The following is a 22443-nucleotide window of genomic DNA, read 5'->3' as shown; positions in this document are numbered from 1 at the left end:
TCAAAGTCAGAACATGAATTAAAAAAAGGGACGGTATTTTGGGATTAACATATTTCTTTAATTCAGACACAGTTCACATCAAATCACAAAGTCTATGAGTAAAGACTAACTGTACTGTAATTCATGCGTTTGCAAACATTACAGAATATACATCAACCAGCTGCCACGACAAACTGAAGATGTAAGGTCTCAAAAAATGATATAAAAATTGTCCATATTTTGTGGTATTACTATTAAACTTCACATCTTGAAAAAGTTCCACAGTACTTACAGAAACTGCCATTAATCTGAACGCATGTGATCGATACAGGATATTTACAGCAACACTGTCACTAACACTAAGCGCATTCGATATGTGCATTTTGATGGATCTGCTAATCTTACACTGTCATTATTTACAGCTTTTTATTGGTTGTCTTAAACTACTTTGATTAGGTGTTAAAACAAGTTACCTGATGCCAGAATATAAGTGTTGGTCTTTGCAACTACAACCATTATAATTTAGTGCTAGAACCATCCACAGAACAGTTATCTGTACCGATTTATTGTGCACAAAGAAACATGATCAGCAGAGCTTTCCAATGAAGTTATAATTCATGTAACAGTGCCAACACTTAGAAACTACGGAACAGCAGCAGTGCATTGAACTAGAACAACTACAGCTTTATGACCAAACTTCAGCCTGAATTAAATCTTCAATCAAGGTTCATTTTGTAGCTTCTTTGGAACTTACAAGCTTTAGCTGGTAATTAAACAAGTAAATGTTTAAACCAGTGGTTGGCCAAGTTGGGGTTGAGAGCCCTAATTATGGGTCATAAAAATAAAAATGTTACAGGTCTTGAGATGTTTGCCAAAAACAAATTTAACTTAGAAATAATTGCAAACTACATTTGTTCGCAATAATTAATACAAAATAAAATGTGTTGCCATAATTCAACTATACCAGGACAGTTTTTGTCATAATTCTTGTTTCTTGGCTAAGACAAACTGTCATAAGGTTCTGCTGCTCACATTTTGTAGGTCAGAAGCTGAAATGTTTGGGAAAAGATGCTTTAAACCAAATAACTGACTTGTGGTTATTGGATAAAACAATTGTTTATAATTATTTAAATTAAAAAAAAAACATTCATTTTATTGTGTTTAAAGCTCTGAATGTAAAATATCCAAGTTTGAGGCTGAGTTGTGCAAGATTTGCTCTTATGTGACACAGCTTTAACCATGATAGGTCACTTAACACAGGAAAAAAAAAACTGTCAAATAAAAATATTCTCTATCCCACTCAGTCTGTTCTAAGCACTGGTTTTAAGGCAAACATGGTCAAAATACAGTCTAAGGTCCAGAAGTGATCACTGTACCATGTTTGTCATCTGGTCTTTGACATCCTTGAACAAAATGATTGATAACTACTAGTTACTTAGTGAATATTGACAAGAAATGAATGAATGTTTGCCAGATCAGCATTGTAAATAAGAATCTGTTCTTAATGCTCTGCATGGTTAATTAAAGACCACCTTTGAAACTTGTTCATTACATTGACCTAAACTTTGCATAGTTAAATTTAATGTTTGCACCTACCAGGAATTGCAGCCCCCCTAACAAAGAATTGATTAAATGAACTGTTCCTAGTGTCTGTTCACAGGAAATAACTGTATAATAATATGCTGAATGAGTTAATATATTCCAATCAAGAATGTCATATGTTCTACAAACCTGTCCTTAGTGGTAAAAACAGAAAGGGGGGGGGGGGTGATTTCAAACCATAGACATGTATCAGAAAGAGCATATTTACAAAGCAATCAACAATTATCAAAGACGCAACAAATGTCACGCATGAAAGTGATTTTTTTTTCTATATGATAGATGCAGGAAACATGATTGGGCCCAATGTGACTACAATCATTTTCAATAAATCATAAAAGGTCCTCCGGAAAAGTCTGTTGCCCACCTCTGTTTTAGATTGAAATATGGCAAATATTCCAGTTAATCCAGTTTAAACAGATTAAAACCCGAAAGTTTTCAGAAGCCAGAAATCTAATTTGTGAACACACACACACACACACACACACACACACACACACACACACACACACAAAAGACAGAAGCAACCACTTACTCCATTTCAAGACTTTGACAAAAACAATACAGTATTTGAAAAATATCCATTTTAAGTACTTCAAACTGAATGAAAGTGTATTTTAGCCATATTTCATACTCAGACTTGATTCCTCATCTCAACTTGGATTCTGATGGTGTCTGGGAACAGTTCAGGTTAAGGTTCAAGCTTTGTTGTTGTTGCAGCGTCGCTGGTGCTCACCTCGCTCTGCTCCTTCAGCTCTTTGGACGCGTGCGACTTCATGTGCTTTTTGAGCGAGGACTTGTCGGTGTAGGCCTTCCCGCACTGGGCACAGGGGAACAGTGTCTCTTTGGTGTGCAGCAGCTCGTGTCTCTTCAGGTGACCCGAGCGACTGAAGCTCTTGGTGCAGTAGGCGCAGCTGAACGGCTTCTCTCCCGTGTGGATCCTCATGTGGATGGTGACGTGGCTCATCTGGCTGAAGGTCTTCTTGCAGATCTCGCAGTTGTACGGCCTCTCTCCCGTGTGGGTCCTGGTGTGGATCTTCAGGTCGCCCAGGACTTTGAACCGTTTGTCGCAGTGGGCGCAGCAGTACGGCTTCTCGCCCGTGTGCAGCCTCCTGTGTATGCACAGGTTCCCCGGGTTGCTGAAGGTTTTGCCGCACTGCCGGCACACGTAGGGCCTCTCTCCGGTGTGGGTCCGCATGTGCGCTTTGAGCAGGTTGTGCGCGCTGAAACGCTTCCTGCAGAACGAGCAGGAGAACGGCTTCTCTCCGGTGTGGCTGCTCTTGTGGATCTTGAGCTGCCGGGCGTGCGTGTATGCTTTGTTGCAGATGTTGCAGATGAAGGCTTTTCCTCCCGAGTGGGAGCGCATGTGGGATTTGAGGAGGTTGATCCGACCGAAGCGTCTTCCGCAGATGCTGCAGTCGTGGGTTTCCTCGCCGCTGTGAGTCTTGAGGTGGATATTGAGCGACGTTTCGTCTGTAAAAGTCTCCGGACAGGCGGCACAGCTAAAAATGATGCTACCCTTTCCTAGAAACTCATCCGCCGCCGAATCGCTGTGATTAGACGTTTCTTCCCGCTCCACCTCCTGTGAGCTGCCTTCCTCTGGATCCATATCAGGCTCCTGCTTCAGCTGTGGTTGAGGCAAACCATCAGGAACAGGCAGCGCCTCCGTCTCCTCATCTTCAGTCTTAATGAAGTTTCCATCAGTCTGCATGGACTTCATCATCATGTCAAAAAACAACGCTGGCTGCGACAGGTCAATGGCTCCATTTTCATTCATGCTAGACTGTGGGTTTACAGGAAGTGAGATTTCGTTGGATGTGTTGGCACACGGTTGTTCACCTGTTTGATCTGCCTGCACGTCAAACGAAGCAGAGACTGGACTCTCCCTAATCTTGCCTTTAGTTTTCCTCCTGGAGCTCTTCTTGTCGCTGCTGCATATGGACACCTTGAATGTTCCCTGGGAGGAGCTGGAGGGTTGATCGGGCCATTCCGGGGCGGTAAACTGCTCAGTGGCATCTTGTTCACATGAATCTAAAAGTTGGAAGCAAGAATAAAGAACAGATTAAAAAAAATTTATCTTGATAGCTGCAAAAATATTTGATAAACCTACAGATGTGACAAACCTAAACAAACTGACTGCAATAGTGGAAATATTCATTTCCACTAGAGGGAGCTCTAACCACAATGAACTGATCTATAAGAAGTTTCACATAATCCAAAATTCATACTGACTTTTAAAGAGATACAAACTGCTAATTATGTGATACCTGCTTAAACCTACGCATACCCACGTTTTTATTTTTCTTCTTCCAGCCTGCATTTACCTGTTGAGCTGAGATGCAGATTTCAATGTCTTTCTTACCTCTTATACCTAGTTCAGTGATGATAGTAACACCAGTTTTCACACTCTAAATCAGGGGTTCTCAAACTTTTTGGGTCTGGGGACCCCTTACAAGGGTGAAAAAAAAACCCCTCACAAACCCCATGCTGTTAATAATTTTTGTAATTTTAACCCTTAAATGCCATGGTAAAAATATGTTTAGTTTAATATGTTTGTTTTACTAGTGCCTTATTCCCCATATGCATAAAAAAAACAAATTAACAATTTAACGAATTTTTTTTGAGGACCCTCAAGACACAGCTCGCGGACCCCTGGGACTGTAGTTTGAGAACATATGCTCTAAATTATTATTATGTTAATAATAATTAGTGCAACCCGTTTTTTCAGCTGGTCTGGGCGATATAAATACACCTGCTTGAACGAGGTTCTGTTCATAAAAAGGTACGTGAAAGGTTTTTTTGGAGGACCCCAACAATGAAAGTCTGTTGTCTTTTAGATAAATTACTATTTCTAGCACACACATACAACATGAAGGTGCAGAGCTGATGTTTGCAATGTTTACAACAGTTATAAAGTAAACACAAGTTCACATATTGGTGACTTTAACATTAAACTGATTTATAAGGGTTTAATTAAAAAAAAGTCTAAATGTGTAAGAGCCACTCCGGCATATTATTAAAATTACAAATAATGATTTAAAGACTTTTACAACATTAGTATGCAGAGCACTACCGTTACAGTAGGAACAGTGCTGTGTTACAGGAAATACTTGCAGTTTTTCTTTTTTTAAAATCGCATAAATCTTTTGGCTGCAAACTATAACCATTGAAATGAACCGATTAGGGCTGGGTGATGTAGCTGAATAATATATCACGATAAAAGCTTTGCATATCAGTTGATAAATAATTATTTAAACCTCTTTGAAATAAGGACGAGGAGGAAAAAAAAGGTTTTCCTCTATGTAATTCTTTTTATTTCTAAGCAGTTATGAGGCACAGTGGTGAAACAAGGAGCTGGTACTGTGCATGTTACTCAACAGGTTGTTGCTTAGCTGGGCCATGAGAGGTAGAGCGACTAAAGCCTACATACATGATGTGCAGTTCTGGATCAGAGTTCAGTGGCATTATCGAAATTCTACTGAACAATTTTTTCATTGATATCGATTATGTTTCTGTCACGATATATTATTATTTTCTACTGAAATTGAGCACAAGTCTATCGCAATACACAGTGGTGGGCAGCACTAATCTAAAAATTTGTTCCACTAGCCCTAAAACACTAACTCAAACATTTAGGTCCCCTAATTCTAAAGCACAAACACAGAAAATTTTTGCAAAAGCTAATTCTAAAGCACTAAAATAACCCAGTCAACACATGAACATTCTTCAACAGACAACACGAGTCACATATTGACATGTTGCTCTCTTAAAACTCATCATTGATATTCCACAGCTGGATTTGGGTTCATCTATTGTCAATATGTCACCTAGTGGTTTAGTGACACACATATGAACAAAATGTGACAGCTTTCACCCTCAGCTGTTAACATTAACGTTGATCAATAACATTTATAGACCTTAGTGTTTCTTTAGCAAGTGCTAATCCACTAATAAATTTAGCAATTAGCAAAAGCCCTAAAGCACTAATAAGGAAATTAGATCCCCTATTAGTGCTTTAATGGAACTGTGCCCAGCACTGGCAATTTAATATTGATTTATTGCCCAGCCCCATCATAGTAGTGATCATGTAGTTGCCTCTGTTGGCATGCTTAACTGTTAGCATCAGCTCTTATGAATCAGTTGATTTTTAAGGAAATCCTCAAAACACACTCCTGATCAAAATCTTAAGACCAGTCAAAAAAGTGCAAGAATTTGCGTTTTGCACTACTGGATCTTAAGAAGGTTCCAAGTAGAGCTTCACAATGTTAAAAGAAGAAATCAGCGTAAGAGAAATTTTTGAGTGGGGAATTAATTGAAAACTGCATTTACACTCAAACATGATTTTGTCAGCTGATCAAAAGTTTAAGACCATAGCTCAAAAAAAACAACAACCCGAAAACCCCCCAAAACAGAAATCAAAGTGTCAATAAAAGGACTCAGTAATGAGTAGCTCCACCACTCTTGTTGATGACTTCAAACAATGGTTTAGGCATGCTTGATGCCAGTGTTTCCAGGAGGCTAGTGGGAACGTTGCTCCAAGTGTTGAAGATGGCTTCACGAAGGCCATCCACTGTCTGGAACTGATGTCCATTTTTGTAAACTTCCCTTGCCATCCATCCCCAAATGTTCTCAGTTGGGTTTAGATCCGGGGAACATGCAGGATGGTCCAAAAGAGTGATGTTAATCTCTTGGAAGAACTCCTTTGTCAGGCGGGCATTGTGAACTGCAGCATTGTCCTGTTGAAAAACCCAATCATTACCACACAGACGAGGGCCCTCAGTCATGAGGGATGCCCGCTGCAACATCTCCACATAGCCAGCTGCTGTTTGACGCCCCTGCACAACCTGAAGCTCCATTGTTCCATTGAAGGAAAACGCACCCCAAATCATGATGGTGCCCCCACCACTGTGCCGTGTAGAAAACATCTCAGGTGGGATCTCCTTGTCATGCCAGTAACGTTGGAAGCCATCAGGACCATCAAGGTTAAATTTTTTCTCATCAGAGAAGACAACTTTCTTCCACCTTTCAATGTCCCATGTTTGGTGCACCCTTGCAAAGTCCAAACGGGCAATTTTGTGGCGTTGAAGAAGACGTGGCCTTTGAAGACGTTTTTTGTTTCTGAAGCCCTTCTCTCACAGATGCCGTCTGATGGTTATTGGGCTGCAGTCAGCACCAGTAATGGCCTTAATTTGGGTAGAGGACCGTCCCGTGTCTTGACTGACGGACAGCCAATCGGATCCTGCGGCTCAGAGCTGGTGAAATTTTTTTGGGTCTACCACTTGATTTTTTTGTTCCATAACCCTCAGGATCATTTAAAAATGCAAAATGACTGTCTTACTGCGTCCAACTTCAGCAGCGATGGCACGTTGTGAGAGGCCTTGCTTATGCAGCTCAACAATCCTACCAGGTTCAAAGTCAGTGAGCTTTTTTACTTTTGCCATCAGGAGGTCRTGACAGTGTAAAGACTTGACAGAAAATGACATGGAATCCAGATGTTTGCACAGCTTTTGGCTTTTAAAGACTATGGTCTTAAACTTTTGATCAGCTGAAAAAAATCATGTTTGAGTGTAAATGCAGTTTTCAGACAATTCCCTGCTCAAAAGTTCTTGTCTCTTGCACTGATTTCTTCTTTTAACATTGTGAAGCTCTACTTAGAACCTTCTTAAGATCCAATAGTGCAAAATGCAAATTCTTGCACTTTTTTSACTGGTCTTAAGATTTTGATCAGGAGTGTATGTGGACATATACATTTCGGAGTCACCCTAATTCAATTAAAAAGGACCTCAATCCAAAAAATGCCCCCAACTCAAGTCTTTTTTTGTTTTAGATATTGAGCTAAAACTTGCAGTTGTAGTAGCTGGGAGTAATCCCAAACACAGAACCAACAAGATCATACTGTTGTGACGTTTTCATATGCAACGGGACGGGTGATACGCAATCCTTTACAGTGATTAGCTGTCATAAATGTGATAGTACATAAATAAGTGACTCCCACTTTATTTCACCCTCGTATAGCTCTAAATCAGTGTATTTACATATTAGGCAGTTTCCATATCTCAGCTGCGGCTGAACTGATGCAGACATATTAATTAAATGAGGATTCCTAGCATTCAACTAAGGCCTACGAGGAAAGCCAGGCCGTGGATGATAAAAAGACTCGCATGACGTTAATCTTAATCAGAATATGGGTTGGGAAGTCCTTCAGCTAATACGCCAAATTTCATCTCAAAAGCTCTAAATTTGACAGATTTGTAGCCATATTTTCGGTAGCTAAGGTCGATTAGCTGGCGGCCATCTTGAATCGGGTTGACTCCAAAAGTTAATTAGTTGTAGGCGTTTATCCACTGATTGCATTCTCAGACTCATTAAAACCGGCCAAGTGGTTCATTATCAAATATTTTGCAAACAGACAAGCAAACGCGGTTACACCCGCATGCACACACCCACTGACAAGACAGCAAAATTCAACTGTCTCTTGCCTTTTAATGGCGGCGGGCGATAGCGATCAAAAAACATGCAGAGACCAAGTTTAAAAAAAAAAAGTCAGAGCGAAGCTGCAGCTTCTGCGTGGACCGATTTGAGCAGAACGTACCTCCACCGTCAGCGGACTCGGGACTCTTTTGTGCAAACAGCAGCCGCTTCAGGCCCTCGTTTTCAGACTGAATCCTCTGCATCGCGCCCTGATACTCGGACAGTGTCCGCTCCACCGAGTCCAGGATTTCGTTCACGGTCGCTTTGAAAATCGAGTTCAGCGACGACTCCAGGAATAGTTTCAGCTCACTCGACTTGTCCATGTTTTTCAGCGCAGCTGCAGACTGCAAGCACCTCACCACCCGCCGGGTCTGAAAAAAGTTAAACGTCCCTGGAGGGGTGGAAAAAGAAAAGAAAAGGAAAGAAAAGAAAAAAAAAAACAGCCTTTTTAAAGCTCTGGCTGCCGCCGTGTGCGGAACCAACAAAAGAAAAGAACGAGGAAAAGGCCTTTTTTTCCCACTCAGACCTGAAGCACGCCCCCTGCTGGCACGGAGATAAAACAGCTGGAATAAAGTACGGTAAGCAAATGAGAGTCGTGTCTTTTGTAGATTTAGAGGAATGTCGGAAAGAAAAAGTGTGTGAAATATGAAGAAAAGTAATGTCCTTTTTGGCAAGTAAATTTTGAATTATGGATTTGTCTAAAATAATCCAACTTCCTATAAAAATATGGTTATACTGCAACAAGTAGACTACAACTTGAGGAATTTCCAAAAAGTTAATGCCAAAATTTTGAGTATATAACTATTAGAAAAAGTATATTACAAATAACACGTAATATTAAAAATGTAAGAAATGTAAGTTTATAATATTTTATTTACTAGCCTTTCTAAAACTCGTAATACAGAATAATAGCAATTAGCTAATCAATGCTAAGCTAATTAGCTAATATGCTCGTTTTCCCCCAAAACTAAAACTTGAGCATTAATGCATTTAAAACATCAGTTGCAGTAATAAGTAGAAATACTTGAGTAATGAGTTTGGTAAATTTATAGCTTTTACATAGTTACCTTTAAAAAAAAAATTCTCTGTAAAATTTACTCAAATAAAAAAGGTAAAATAAACTGCATTGTAATAGTAAATTGTGCAGCATTGACCAGTGTGCAGTAACTGTTTATTACACATTTTGCAGGTACTAATGTGCTTGGGCTTGTGTGTGTATGCATACTATTGCATATATTTACTATTTGGCATCATGCTGCAACTTGATTGCTCCATTACATTTTACTAGAAGAATGTCAGATTTACAGTATTTTTAACCGAAGGATCCAGTTGGTTTCTTTTCGTGTCATGATTGGTGCATGTGTTCAACTGGCTTTTCAGTGTGAATCCTGTGGACCAATCGAAGCAGGCCAAGGTGGTGAAAATTTTAAATCTACTGTCTGGTTTTACCACTTGTCCCTGGTGTGTGTACACTGTCTGCAGGAATGAAGTCGAGCCACTCCCCTTACCTGGCCTGTGTGTGTGCTTGCATGCCTCCGGGGTTGTGGGCGTGATCCAAGGCCTCTCAGGTATCATCTGCCAATCAGAAACTAGCTTTTCTTCCTTGTTGCTACAACTCAGGACAGTTCTCTCATCCTTCCTGTAACTTGCCATCAGCTAAGAGTTCTGAGGAAGACACAGGTACCGTCATGGACAGGACGCTTAAAAAAAGAAGGACGAGGACTTCCGTGCACCTTTGTGTGACAGAAAGGTCGCCCAGCCCAACGCCAGCAGACGTGTGGTTTGTTTGTCAGGTGTAGCAAGTTCAAACACCATCAGTTTAGTGTTACCGGTGTGCTTCAGTGTGAGTGAACTCCCAGCAGTAAAGACGCCGTGTTGCTTTTCCCTCCCACACGTCTTGACTTCAAACCACACAAGCTGGTTGATCATAAGATGTTGCTTTTTAGCACCTGGAGGGGGTAAGTCATGCTTTACTGTCAAACAGATTCTTCTGAAACAGATCTCTCTTCAAAATTTTTGCTCAGTTCGCTAACAATTCTCATTGAGAAATAACTTCACGTCTTTGAATAGTGCTCGCTCCTCTTTTTTCGTGTTTCGTACACTCAGGTATGACTCTTTATATTTGCACTTCCTAAACCTGTGATGTGCTGTAGAAAGTTACCAAGCTTAGCTGCAACTTCCCTTTAGCCTGCAGTGTTAAATAAGGTCTACAATGTTTGGCATTTCCTGTTGTGTTTTTGTGATTATTTTCATTTTAAATCCGAGAAATCCTTTCTAGAAAGCTTCACACTCCTGTGAGGAATTCTTCTAGTTTTAAATGACAACAGTTCTGGAGAAGATACCATCTCACCCTGCAGAACAGCTTTGTTTCCACTTGAAACACTTTTAGTTTATACAGTATAGATCAGAGCTTCAAATTGGAGATGGTTCAAGGTTTTATGGAAATGTTATTGCTTCATTTTCTATTTTAATCTATTTAATTCTCACAAAGAAGCCCTCTAAACATAACTGTTTGAAAATAAGATCTATATTAAATGTTACAGTGTAAGTTAATTGCATACGATTTGCTGTGTTCATTTTCAGCTCCTGTGCTGAAGCACTAATTTGCACCCTGACAGGAACTGAGAAATGAGCACCCACACAGGAAACGTGGTCAGGGTCTGTCCCGGATGTTGGGTTTTGTGACGTGAATAGAATAAGTTCAGATAGACAGAAAGTTTTAGAAAAAAAAAGAAAAGAAAAAAGAAAATTTATGTGTGGATTAAAAAGGAAAAAGATCGTAAAATGGTAGCACAAGTTAAAATGTAGCGAGATGAGACGTAATATGTTTATGGTTTGTTGGGGAAAGATGATCTGTTTGTGTTGACAACACGCAGTTCAGGGGTTTCAGATGGTTTTATCCGTCGGCCGGTGCTAAAGTGGTGATAAAAAAACGATAAACAGAGGACGAAAACGGCTGAGCTACCCGCCAAAGCAGCCCCTCTAACCCCACCCTTCGCCTCCATTCTCAACCCGTTTCCCTCGCTCATTTGTTTGCTGATTTCTTCAGTCAGGAAGTAGAAATGTCTTTTGGGGATTTTTACAAACAGGGACGTTAAAACTTACAAAAGTGAGATGCATGTAGGCTTTTTTCTTGGTGGATAACGCTGTTAGGAAGGTTCACTAAACAGTCAAGAGACAACAAATCCCAAATTGAAGGAAATCATTATGCTGCTTTGGCTGGAATTTTATTTTTAAATTAAATAATCTGTATTTCTCTTCTCCTCAAGGACTCACAACAATGGCGCTTCACAAATCGATCACCCCTAATCCAGAAGCGGAGGACATTTTGTAGATTGACAGCTTCAAGTGTCTTTCAAAGCTGAGAGGAGCTCATGGAGGAGGAAAACGCATGCTCCTCCATGCCAGACTGTGTGGAAGCAGCTCTTCCTCAGCCTGAACAAGAGTGTCGGACCTCGACAGGCCAGCAGAGCATCAATGGAGCAAAGGAGGTCATGGTGTGGGGCGAGACACAAGTGCAGATGAGGTTCAGAGACGAGCCAAAGGCAGGTGATGTGTCTGAAGAGGCAGAGGAGGGTGAGGAAACCTGGTCGGCTCAGACCTTCACCTGTACCAGCCCTCCAATTTCTGTTGCCACAGTGGAATGGGACATGCACGATTCCTGCACAGAGACTTCTTTACTCATGACTGACAGCAGCTTGGCCAATGAGCTGGACTTTACGAGTCTAATCAGCACTTCCCCCTCGTTTCACTGGCTTCAAGAGGCTGATGTTGAGCTTTTGGAGCAGTGGGGCAAAGAGGAACCGGATGATGCCGAGCTACTGAGCTCAACTGTTGCATGCTCAGGAAACGACACTCAGGTATGTGAGGATTACAACAAGAGAGGGGTGTGATGTCTTCATGCTTCTGTTGAAACTTTATCTATTTGTATGAATACACACATGTTGGTTTTTCTATCCTTGTGGGGACTTAGCATTGACTTCTATTTATTTCCCAGTCATTTCTATAGCCTAACCCTGACCCTTTACCCTAAACCTAACCACCTCAGTACATACCTGACCTTAAATCTAGCCTAAACTTAATCCCCCACCCAAAATCGGCATTTGTACCCGTGGGAACCAGGCTTTGTTCCCCATGTGGAGCAGTGGGTCCCCACAAGGCTGTGTTTTTCTGGAAACTAGTCCATTATGTAGCAAATACACAACACACACACACTTGTTATTAAAGGGGACATATCATGCAAAATCCACTTTTTTAGTCATTAAATTCATTTTGTTGTGCACTTAAGAGTCTCTAGGAGTGAAGAAAATTTGAGTTTAGTCTCTCCTGGTGCTGCAAAGATATCTTATATTCTGTTTGAGTCATATTTTTCAATTCAGTTTCTCTGTTACCTATTATGTTTTCTGAATTATGAAGTATTTGCGAGGAAACTGCCAAATAAGGTCTGGACTTACAAACCACAGTTTGGTCGTTTTCATCCTCCTCTCACTCTGGGTCAGACTCTGGTTCCAGGCTGGATGGGCATGCCTTCCATTGTTGACATCTTTTAATTAATTGGTAAATAAACACTTCTGCGCTGCTAAATAGTCATAAACCCCTCTATCAAACTAGAATGGACCACTCTGGAAGCTGATGGGGGTGCAGCTGTGAATCAACTCATCTGGATTTAAAGAGACAGCCTTAAAATGAGTTATCTGAGACACAGCTCAGAAAAGGGGTGAAAGAGGGGCTTGAGGAGTTACAATAAGGAGTAATTCAGACCAAAGCATTGCAGTTCCACTTTCTAAAGACCCCAACTGAATGATTTAAATGTGAAAAATAAGGATTTAAAAGTATGATATGTCTCCTTTAACACTTCATTCATTGTAACTTGAACTGTACTTTGTTTTCTTTTACTAATACTGGCTGCTGCAGTAGGCTGAGTAGACATGATATTGGTCAGGTGACACTCAAGAGATCAGCTTCATGAACTCACTGGTAATCACAAGTTTCTCTCTCAACTAATGTTAAATGGCCTGTGTTGCAATTTCCAGACATGTGATTCTGCAGATGTGAAAGAACCGAAGACACAGGAAAAGGAAGACTCAACACACGAGCAGCCAGACACTGACGACGGTATGTTGAATAAACACTTCTAACAGACATAAAATACAGAATCTTTGGTCATGTTTTGATTGAATTGAGAGGACATCTGTGTTTGTCTATCTTGTCTTGGTCACTCATTTCTGACAAATCTTGAAATTCAAGCAAAGACGGTTTTAAAGCAAGATGGGGAACGTCCCTTAGAGTCAGCTGTTGTTGCAACAGAGGACTTTACAGAAACGGCTGAGGATATCCGATGCTCAGGCGATGCTGTGGAGGATTTTATAGACTTGAAACCAGAAGAGGAACAAGAGGTCAGCGTTCTGCTGACTGAGCAAGACGACTCAGAGGTGGAACAAACTTCAGCAAGTTGTGTTGAGGACAACGAGGAAAACGAAGACAGCAGCGAGGTTCAAGAACAGCAGAGTGTGACCAACGGTTTCAACGAGGAAGAGGAGACTTCAGCAAAGGATGATGAGGATGAGGAGAAGAGTGTGACTAACGTTTACAACGAGGAAGAAAGTGACGAAGCCAAAAGTGTCACCTTTCTCAAAACTGCGTGAGTATAAAAAGAAGAACAGCAAATTTCTGTTAACAAATAACCACCAAGAGAACAACTTTTGTTTCTTATTATTGCTTGGATAGAAAAGTAGACCCAACCTTTAACACAGTAACTTCAGCTAACACTTTCCTGACATTTGTATAAAGTGGGTGAAAAAGGTTAGTGTAGGCATGAACATGATGCATATTTTCTTGCATGTTTTATTTTACCATGGCTGTTATGGGGCGGCAACTGTGAAAAATAAAGTCACTAACATTTTCATTATTTAGCTCATTTTGAGTGTAAAATCCTAGTTGAATATTTCGCATTAACATTTTATTCTTATATTTTGTTATTTTTTTTACTAAATAAACATTAGTTTATTGACAACATTTAAATGTTAAATAATATACGTAAATATTAAATCCTAAATTCAAAAGTTAAATCTTAAAATGTTGAAGTTTACATTTAAGTATTTTTGAATGGAACACAGTCTATGTTGTTGGTGCTCGACTCTTTAGGACGACATCATCCTGAGACAATAACAAAGGCTAATGCTACAAACACAGCTAAAGCTGCCAATAAGACAAACACACAGTTGCAGCCGGTGTCCGAGCTGCACTTTAAACTGCTGAACCACAAGTACCATCCATATGGTTTTCAATTATCACATTTTGAAATTAGATTTTTAATACCATCTTCAGCAGAGTTTGTAGGGTTAGCAGCAGCTAAAGTTGACATCTGTCGCATGACGAATGACTTCGTTAGCAGAGGTCTATAAAGTACTTGAAAAAAAATAAGTAAAATTACATAAAACAGAAAATGACTGGTAAAAAATAAATTTCACTGATGAGAAAACTACTGAAGTAAAAGTCATAAAACTGTTCACAAAAATTGGAAAATTAACAGTACTTTTACACATTAAGAAATAAACTGTTGAATTTACTGAACCAAACTGGTTCAACTAAGCCAGGTTGAGTAAATTGAGCAATGCATGTATATTATTTGCTGAATTTACTCAACCTGGCTCAGTGGAGCCAGTTGACATGACTGTTGAGTAAATTCAACACTTCATCTTTTAGATTGCAGAAACATCTTTCATGATGAGTTCGAACAGATCTAATTTTGTAACAAGTATCTAGGTGTTACATTTTTTAAAGTAAAGAAGTACAAGTATCCTTTTTTTGCTTTAAAATGTAACGAAATAAAAAGTAGCTGTTTAAAAAACAATTGGTAAAATTACCAATCCTCAAAAAAACTACTTAAGTACTGTAACGAATTAAATATACTCATTCACTATAAACCTCTGCTGGTTAGCCAACGCTACTAACAATGCTAAAGATGGCATTTAAAATCTAAATTCAAAATGTGTTGATTGAAAACAAAATGAATGGTACCGATGGTCCAGCAGTTTGAAGTGCAGCTCGAACATCGGCTACAGCTGCGAGTTTGATGTCCTTTAAAGGAAGCGTTAGCAACATTAGCAGCGTTAGCAACATTAGCAGCGTTAGCAACATTAGCAGCAGTAGCGGTTGCTGTTGTCTCAGGATGATGAATTATTAACAGGAGGAGCTGAGCACCACCAGCAAAGGCTGCGTTCCATTCTGAAATACTTCAATATTAATTTCAACATTACCATTTAACATTTACATTTAGAATTTCAATTAATTAAATTTTACATATTTTACTTAACATTTAAATTCTACATGTAGGTAAAATGAGCAAAATGAAAGAACAGTGTGCTAAAGAAAATGTTAGGATTTTATGCTCAGAAAATGAGCTAAATAATTAGATGTGTTACTAAGTGACATTTTTTATTACACTTGGCGCCCAATAAGCTGTAGCGAGGGAGATTGTGGTTTCTTTTTTTCTCAGTTTTGAGAGCTCATTTCACATTAGATTTCAAAATACTTTATACAAAAAGGGCTTCATGTTCAGCTCAGTGACTCCACGGTGTCCTGGTATATCGTCTGCCAAACTGGGCCAAACCATCAGCCCTCCACCACCTTGCTTGACAGCTAACGTGGTGTTGATGCTCATATGCCGTTTGTTTATTGGTGCGAACATACATCGAACCAGGTAATCTGAACTACATTTGACTGTCAGCAGTTTGTTGTCACTTCCCCTCTGAGTTCCAATAAAAGCAACACGGACATTGTTATACACTACTTCTGCTTTTCGATTCAGTGTTGAATAATGACTGTAAAATAGAGCGTTCATAATCAAAATGGACTGGAAAGAATTTAATGACTGTTTTTATCCTCTCACACAAAAGCCTATAAAAAAAAGGGAAAAGAAAAGAAACAAGCAAAAGAGTCAGTTTTGCATTGAATTGACAGTATTTTCTACCTCATTGTGCTTTTTATGCTAATTTACTGAAACAATAACCATGTGTTCTGTTCACATTTTAAGGGAGGTACCTGCAGAACCAAAGACTGACACTGGACTGAACGTAGCTACAGATCAGCCGTTAGATCTGGAGGAGCCGGAGCTTTTGGACGATCATTTACACTCAGGGGAGGAGAGGGAAGTTTGGATACCGGTACAGTTACACAAAGACCTCGATGTTCAGCCTGAAGAGTTAGAAATGTGTGAAGATGTGGATCAGAATGTGGACCCTGAGCAGTCAGAGGCTGTGAACAACCAAGAAGCTCCAACACAGGAGGCAGAAAACTCGCCAGAGAGAGAAGAGGTGACTGAAAATCTCGAGGAGATGAATTGTTCAGAACAAACAGCTTCGCAGGACATCCTTCAGCTTGAAAACTTCGATTCGGAGCAACAGACGGCTGAAAAGCCAGCCAAGGATTCCGACTCGTTAGGACAGTCTTTGCTGACGGAGCAGATAACCTGTGCATCTGAAAATCCAGAGCAACCAGGGGACCCTGATCAGCCAGCGCAGACAGCTAGCGTTGAAACTGAAATCACACGGCTGCAGGAACCGGCAGGACCATCAGAGCTGGACGAACAGTCATCTCAGCCAACGCTACCTGAGAAGAACGAGTCAGACGCCTCAGAACAGCTGTCTGAGACTGAGACAGAGGAGGCCGAGTTAAACCCGTCGGACAAACCGGAGGGGATGTCAGACCAGGCAGCAGATGTTGTGGCGACCGACGATGGGGACATTCAGAAAGTTGTAGCAAACGGAGGGCAACACGAAACCTCCGACCCAGCGGCGCCGTTCATGAACGGAGGTGAGGTGGACAGAGAGAAGGCCCGGAAACTCGCCGAACGCCTCTTTAACCTGGACAACGTAGAACGAGCAGATGTGGTGAAACACATTGATAAAGAGTAAGAACACCTTTACATTTCACAAAAATGTATTTTAAACCTAGTGCATATTTTTGTTTCCTTTTTTTGTATAATGACAAATATTAGAGCTGCCTGTGGATAATGTATAATTAATTAACATTGTGGTTATTTTTTAGAAAGCTTCTCTGGACTTTATAATAAAACTCATATGAGTAGTCCCACAGTTAATATTAAAAAGCCTGCTTCTTTTCATAGTACAACCTATTATCCATATTTTTTTCCTTTTTAAATACCATCATATCATTAGGATTGTTTCTAAGATTTCAGCATCATAAGAATGTTTTCAGTCCAGCCTGTGGTCTTTTATGAAGGCTGTAGAGGACGGTACATCCAGTCAAAAGGACACTGTACCACTAAAACCTAAATAGCTCTTGGAGCTATTCTTTGGCTTAATTTCTATTTCGTCAGATTTAGCTGAAGTGAAAAAAAATGAATGTTTTGTAACTCAGCAACCCTGGACAGGATATAATGACTAAAGGATTTCTTTCTTTTCACACCCAATTTTTTTTCCCCCCATTTGATTTACATACGTTGTGGAAAATATGTTATCACACTGAAAAATAAGCTTAGAACCAGGTTGTTTTTGTTTAGGTCATTATTAGTAATGCTTTAATGGTTGTAAAAGGTGACTGTTTTCCTATAAGCTGCAACTTAACAAGTTTCTTTAAATACTTGGCTCGAATGCCGAAGATTTTTTTGCTTTCATTACATCATTTCCTCCATTTCAGCTCAAGTCAATGTTAAAAACAACTTTTCAAATTTTGTCTTATTCATTCCTTTTACTATGGATCCAGCTAAATGTCCTTAAATTATTGTGCATTATCATTTAGTTAAAGCTTTGACCCGTAATATTTATGTTTTCTGTTTAGCAATGACTTCAGTCGTGCTGTTGGAGAGGAATATCTTCAGTTTTTTGACTTCACTGGACAAACTCTGGATCAAGCCCTCAGGTGAGAATTACAGAGAAGCTTAAAGAGGGTTTCTCCTATAAAAAACAATATTCTGCATTTTATTCTTTTATCCTCAGGTCTTTTCTGAAGGTGGTGGTTCTGATAGGAGAGTCTCAGGAGAGAGAGCGTGTTCTGCAGCATTTCTCCAACCGCTTCCATCAGGGCAACCCTGACTCCTTCTCCTCTCCAGGTGCGTCAGATTATAGGATGTGTCAAAGATTTACCTGATGCAGCAGACAGACTTACTTTGTGTGTCATTGCTGCTTTTTTTAAAAATATATCCTCAGGTGCTGTGTTGGCTCTGACATGCGCTGTGATGCTTCTCAACACTGACTTGCATGGACAGGTAAAGCTGACAATGCTGTACATTTTGTTTTTGACTTTGTGTTGGACAGATAAGTGTTTTCATTCAGTTTGCATTGTGTTGTGTTTAACAGCTTGTAGGAAAAGCAATGTCATCCTCTAAGTTTGTGTCCAACCTGGATGGGATGAATGAAGGGGAGAACTTCAACAAGGATCTGTTAAAAGTAAAATTGGCACATTTCTTTCTGTGAATCATAAAAAACCATGACAGTTTAAAATGACTAAACCCACTTTCTTTTCCTCACGCAGAGTCTTTACAACTCCATAAAGAGTGAACCTCTGGAGTGGGCTGTGTAAGTCGACACTGTCAGAAAATAAATTACATGAATCAGGAAATGAGCACTTTCTGTGAGAAGGCAGTGAACGCTGAGTGTTGAAAAAGCTGAAGCATTCAGAACACAAGCTAAAATGTTAACATTGAAAACTAAATGAGCTATAACAGTAAAAACAAAAAGAAAGTTAGATGAAGTGTAGCGGGAAACTAAAATTAGCTAATCCATAGCTAAATGCTAAAACTAGCCAAACAGGAGCACATGGCTAGGCTTAGTGAAAGCTAAAATCAGCAAAACAGCTAAAATTTGCCATACATTTATCTCAAAGCTGAAATGGGCAAATGTTAACTGAAAGGTAAAATATAAAAATTTTGTAGCCAAAAACTGAAATTTGCAGAAAAAACTTTTAAACACAAGTTAAATTTAGCAAAAAGCTAAAATTTGCAAAAACAAAATGTAGCTAAAAGCTAAAATAAAGTAAAACATATGTAACCACAAGCTAAAATGAGTTTAAAAAGTAGCTAAAAGCTATTTCATCAAAAAGTAGCCATAAGTTCAATTTTGCAAAAAAATAGTCAAAAGCTAAAATTAGCAAAAAAAAGCTAAAAAGGTAAAATTTGCACAAAAAAATTAAAATCCAAATGTATCCAAAAGCTAAAATTTGCTAAAATGAAATGTAGCCTATAGCTAAAATTTGCCAAATGTAAAAATATGTATCCAGAAGCTAAAAAAAAGAAAAGCAAAACTTCAGCCTAAAGCTAAAATGATCAAGAGAATAGCTAAAAGCTAAAATTATAAAGTATAACATATGTAACCACAAGCTAAAATAAGTTTAAGTAGCTAAAAGCTATTTCATCAAAAAAGTAGCCATAAGTTCAATTTTGCAAAAAAAAAAAAAAAAAAAAAAAAGTCAAAAACTAAAATTAGCAAAAAAAGCTAAAAATGTAAAATTTGCACACAAAAAAATTAAAATCCAAAAATGTATCTAAAAGCTAAAATTTGCTAAAATGAAATGTAGCCTATAGCTAAAATTTGCAAAATATAAAAATATGTATCCAGATGCTAAAAAAAAATAAAAGAAGCAAAACTTCAGCCTAAAGCTAAAATGATCAAAAGAGTAGCTAAAGGCTAAAATTATTAAGATTCAACAAAATGGAGAGAAGACTAAATAGAGCAGGTTTCAAAGAGAAAAAATGTTTTGAAGGACTTAAAATGATCTACCTGTTTTATTTTTTTTAAAATGGGGTAATATTTTGCAGTCATTTTCAAAAGTATAAAGTCACGGCATAAAAAATGTTGTACTTATGTAAACTTCTGTATGTAAAACTCATACAGAAGAAACTAATGGTAAGGAAACAACTGTTAATGCTGACTCAGCCTTCACACAGAGATTTGCTCTCGCTTGTCTCACACTCCGGTTGTGTTTTCATTTCAAGTGACGAAGAGGAGCTGAAGAACTTGGTGGATGAGAATGACGGTGACAACATGTCTCTACGTTCCAAAGCAAACCCTTTCCAGGATGTTCCTCATGACAAAAAGGCCACTGTGGTCAAAGAGGGATTCCTCCAGAGGAAGATCCACGCCGACATCAATGGCAAACGCAGTGAGTACAAGAAACACCACAACACAAGCGACTGCATCAAAAGCTTACTCAGTGATGAGTGTTGATCTGGACTGTCAGACCGAGGATTAATATTATTTAAACTAACACTCATGTTCTACGACTGGCTTTTTGTGTCTCAGAAAAATAACTCCAAACACTTTCCATCCCATAAAGAGAATATTTATCACTCACCAGCACGTTCCTTCATGTATCTATGGTCCATAAAGTTCCAAAAACTGTCTTTAAACAAAAATTAGTGGACTGGAGCAAAAGCCAAAGCTCTTTAGTCTTCCCAACCAGCAACACCTGTCAGCTGAAGAACAATTAACCACCTTGATGGAAATTTCCAGACATTACAGACGTGACACCTACTGGTTCAGCTGGGATATTACACATGACATAATGACTCCTACATGGTTGTGGGGTCTGTAATGGAGGGTATGTTCTGTCATGTGGCTTTTAAAATAAATTTACAGCTGATGATGGAAACTACGAAGGATGTCACCCACCGACAAAGGAAACACTTGTAAATGCACCTGAAACTTCTCCAGCTAACAGCTGCTCGGATTCCAGAGCAAACAACCCGATCTGAAGTGACCATGTTTGAAATAGTTTTAAACGTCAGCTCTGTTTGTGAGAGACTATTGTTTACTTTACCACCATGTTTTTCCTGATTGAACAGCCGCATCAAAGAGAGATCCTACTGCTCATCAGCCGTGACCATCAGCTCTGCTCTTAAAACAGAAGCTATGGAAAGTAAAACTGAGCATTACCAAAGTAAAAATAGTTTCTCTTGTGTTCGATGAGATAAACTGATATCTGTTTGTGTCACATCCTAACGCCTGATGCTGATATTTTTAGCGCATGCAGCATAGCAACGAAGAAAAACAGCAACATAAACAGCTGCTTTTTTTTAAAAAGAGTGACGAGGTGTAAAAATTGATCAAATATAGCGTTCACAGGAAGTGGTAGGTTTTTTAGTGATCTGATCTGACAGCTGGACTCTTCCTGATTCTACGAATGGAAATTTCTCAGAAAAGCAAACAAAACTGCTGTTTTAAAACGATTATAAATAAATGAATAAAATGAGACATATTAGATAAAACTGAATAAAAGGAAGAGGCAGAATAAGTTCCACACTCAACGGCATGTAGTTGAGATGTAGTTGGATGCAGAAATTTGCAGGTTTTCATGATGTTAGCATGATTAAGTGAGCGTTTTTTTTACCCACTGAATGTTTCCGTGTCTGCAGCTCCGTGGGGGAAAAGAGGCTGGAAGATGTTTTACGGAGTATTGAAGGGGATGGTTCTTTACTTACAGAAGGTCAGTAACTCGGCTCGTGCAGTCTGCTATTCAGAATATACTGTTTCTTTTCACGCTGGTTCTTCCTGTGTGTCAGAATGATTACCCCCGGGATCAGATGAACAGTGAGGAGGTGGTGAGCGTGCATCACTGTCTGGCCGAGCGCGCCTCCGATTACACCAAGAAGCCTCACGTGTTTCGCTTGCAGACGGCCGACTGGAGGGTTTTTCTCTTTCAGGCCTCGTAAGCTACCTTAAAATCAGGCGTGCGTTTGTGTTGCGGGGTGTGAGCGTGTCGGAGTAAAAGAGCATCTGTCTTCCCCCTCAGATCCAAGATGGAGATGAATTCCTGGATCAACCGCATCAACTTTATTTCGGCTCTTCACTCGTCGCCTCCGTTCGCCGCTGCCGTCGGCTCTCAGAGGAGGTTTTTCAGACCGATCCTCCCCTGCTCACAGTCTGCTTTCAGTCTGGTAAACACTAACACTGGGACACTTTGATTCCTTGTTTAGAGGTGTTTCTAAAAGTTCATGCTCAGTGCATCATAGAGGTGTAACAGTACATCACTATATCAATTTGATGATTAATGATTCAGTTACATCGAGGCAAAGTGAAAACATAGATCCATATCGTCATAACTGATGGCAGACTTGAATTAAATTGAATTGAAATCGTATCATAACAGACTTTGTGAGATTGAGAAACATTCAGAGGTGGAACCTCAAAAGTTGTACTCAAGTAAGAGTAGCACTGCTTCAACATATTTTTACTCAAGTACGAGTAAAAAAGTATTTTGTAAATAGGCTACATGAGTAGTACTGAGTGAATGATCATAACATCTCATTTAATATTCTAAAATGATGTCATCAGACTGACAGAAAATAGACATTTATGTGCAAATTCTGCTGTTTTTCAAGGCTAAAATGAAGAAAATTAATACAGTAAATAACACAAATACCTCCAGAAGAAACAC

The 22443-nt window shown here is 39.3% G+C and overlaps 2 protein-coding genes across 6 annotated transcripts in view; one reads left to right on the top strand and one right to left on the bottom strand.

Moving 5' to 3' along the window:
* Window positions 1-36: 36 nt before the first annotated feature.
* Window positions 37-20471, bottom strand: LOC106514430 (zinc finger protein 664). 3 transcript variants are annotated; one of them, XM_014003690.1, is made up of 4 exons: window positions 20362-20471; window positions 9558-9714; window positions 8171-8440; window positions 37-3609 (listed from the first exon to the last, which is right to left on the bottom strand). In XM_014003690.1, the coding sequence occupies exons 2-4, from the start codon at window positions 9700-9702 to the stop codon at window positions 2270-2272; spliced, it is 1755 nt and encodes a 584-aa protein (XP_013859144.1). In that variant the 5' UTR covers window positions 9703-9714; window positions 20362-20471; the 3' UTR covers window positions 37-2269. The 3 variants fall into 3 exon arrangements, with proteins under 3 accessions (XP_013859144.1, XP_013859145.1, XP_013859146.1); XM_014003691.1 differs by lacking the exon at window positions 9558-9714; XM_014003692.1 differs by lacking the exons at window positions 8171-8440; window positions 9558-9714.
* The window catches only part of LOC106514429 (PH and SEC7 domain-containing protein 1), a 17105-nt gene continuing 3040 nt past the window's right edge, over window positions 8379-22443 (top strand). Inside the window, exons 1-15 of one of the 3 annotated variants that reach the window (XM_014003687.1) lie at window positions 8379-8627; window positions 9532-9617; window positions 11319-11909; window positions 13083-13164; window positions 13297-13690; window positions 16085-16960; window positions 17851-17931; window positions 18009-18121; window positions 18219-18277; window positions 18369-18458; window positions 18544-18587; window positions 20003-20169; window positions 21422-21492; window positions 21569-21714; window positions 21799-21943. In XM_014003687.1, coding sequence (XP_013859141.1) covers window positions 11424-11909; window positions 13083-13164; window positions 13297-13690; window positions 16085-16960; window positions 17851-17931; window positions 18009-18121; window positions 18219-18277; window positions 18369-18458; window positions 18544-18587; window positions 20003-20169; window positions 21422-21492; window positions 21569-21714; window positions 21799-21943 — 2754 coding nt within the window. In that variant the 5' untranslated portion in view covers window positions 8379-8627; window positions 9532-9617; window positions 11319-11423. Of the gene's footprint in view, window positions 8628-9531; window positions 9618-9923; window positions 10008-11318; window positions 11910-13082; window positions 13165-13296; window positions 13691-16084; window positions 16961-17850; window positions 17932-18008; window positions 18122-18218; window positions 18278-18368; window positions 18459-18543; window positions 18588-20002; window positions 20170-21421; window positions 21493-21568; window positions 21715-21798; window positions 21944-22443 lie in introns of those variants that run through there. The other 2 variants (XM_014003689.1, XM_014003688.1) reach the window with 2 other exon arrangements.

This window comes from Austrofundulus limnaeus, unplaced genomic scaffold (genome assembly GCF_001266775.1).
Source record: "Austrofundulus limnaeus strain Quisiro unplaced genomic scaffold, Austrofundulus_limnaeus-1.0 Scaffold20, whole genome shotgun sequence".
NCBI classification, from domain to species: domain Eukaryota; kingdom Metazoa; phylum Chordata; class Actinopteri; order Cyprinodontiformes; family Rivulidae; genus Austrofundulus; species Austrofundulus limnaeus.
This window is presented reverse-complemented; position numbering and strand designations above follow the sequence as displayed.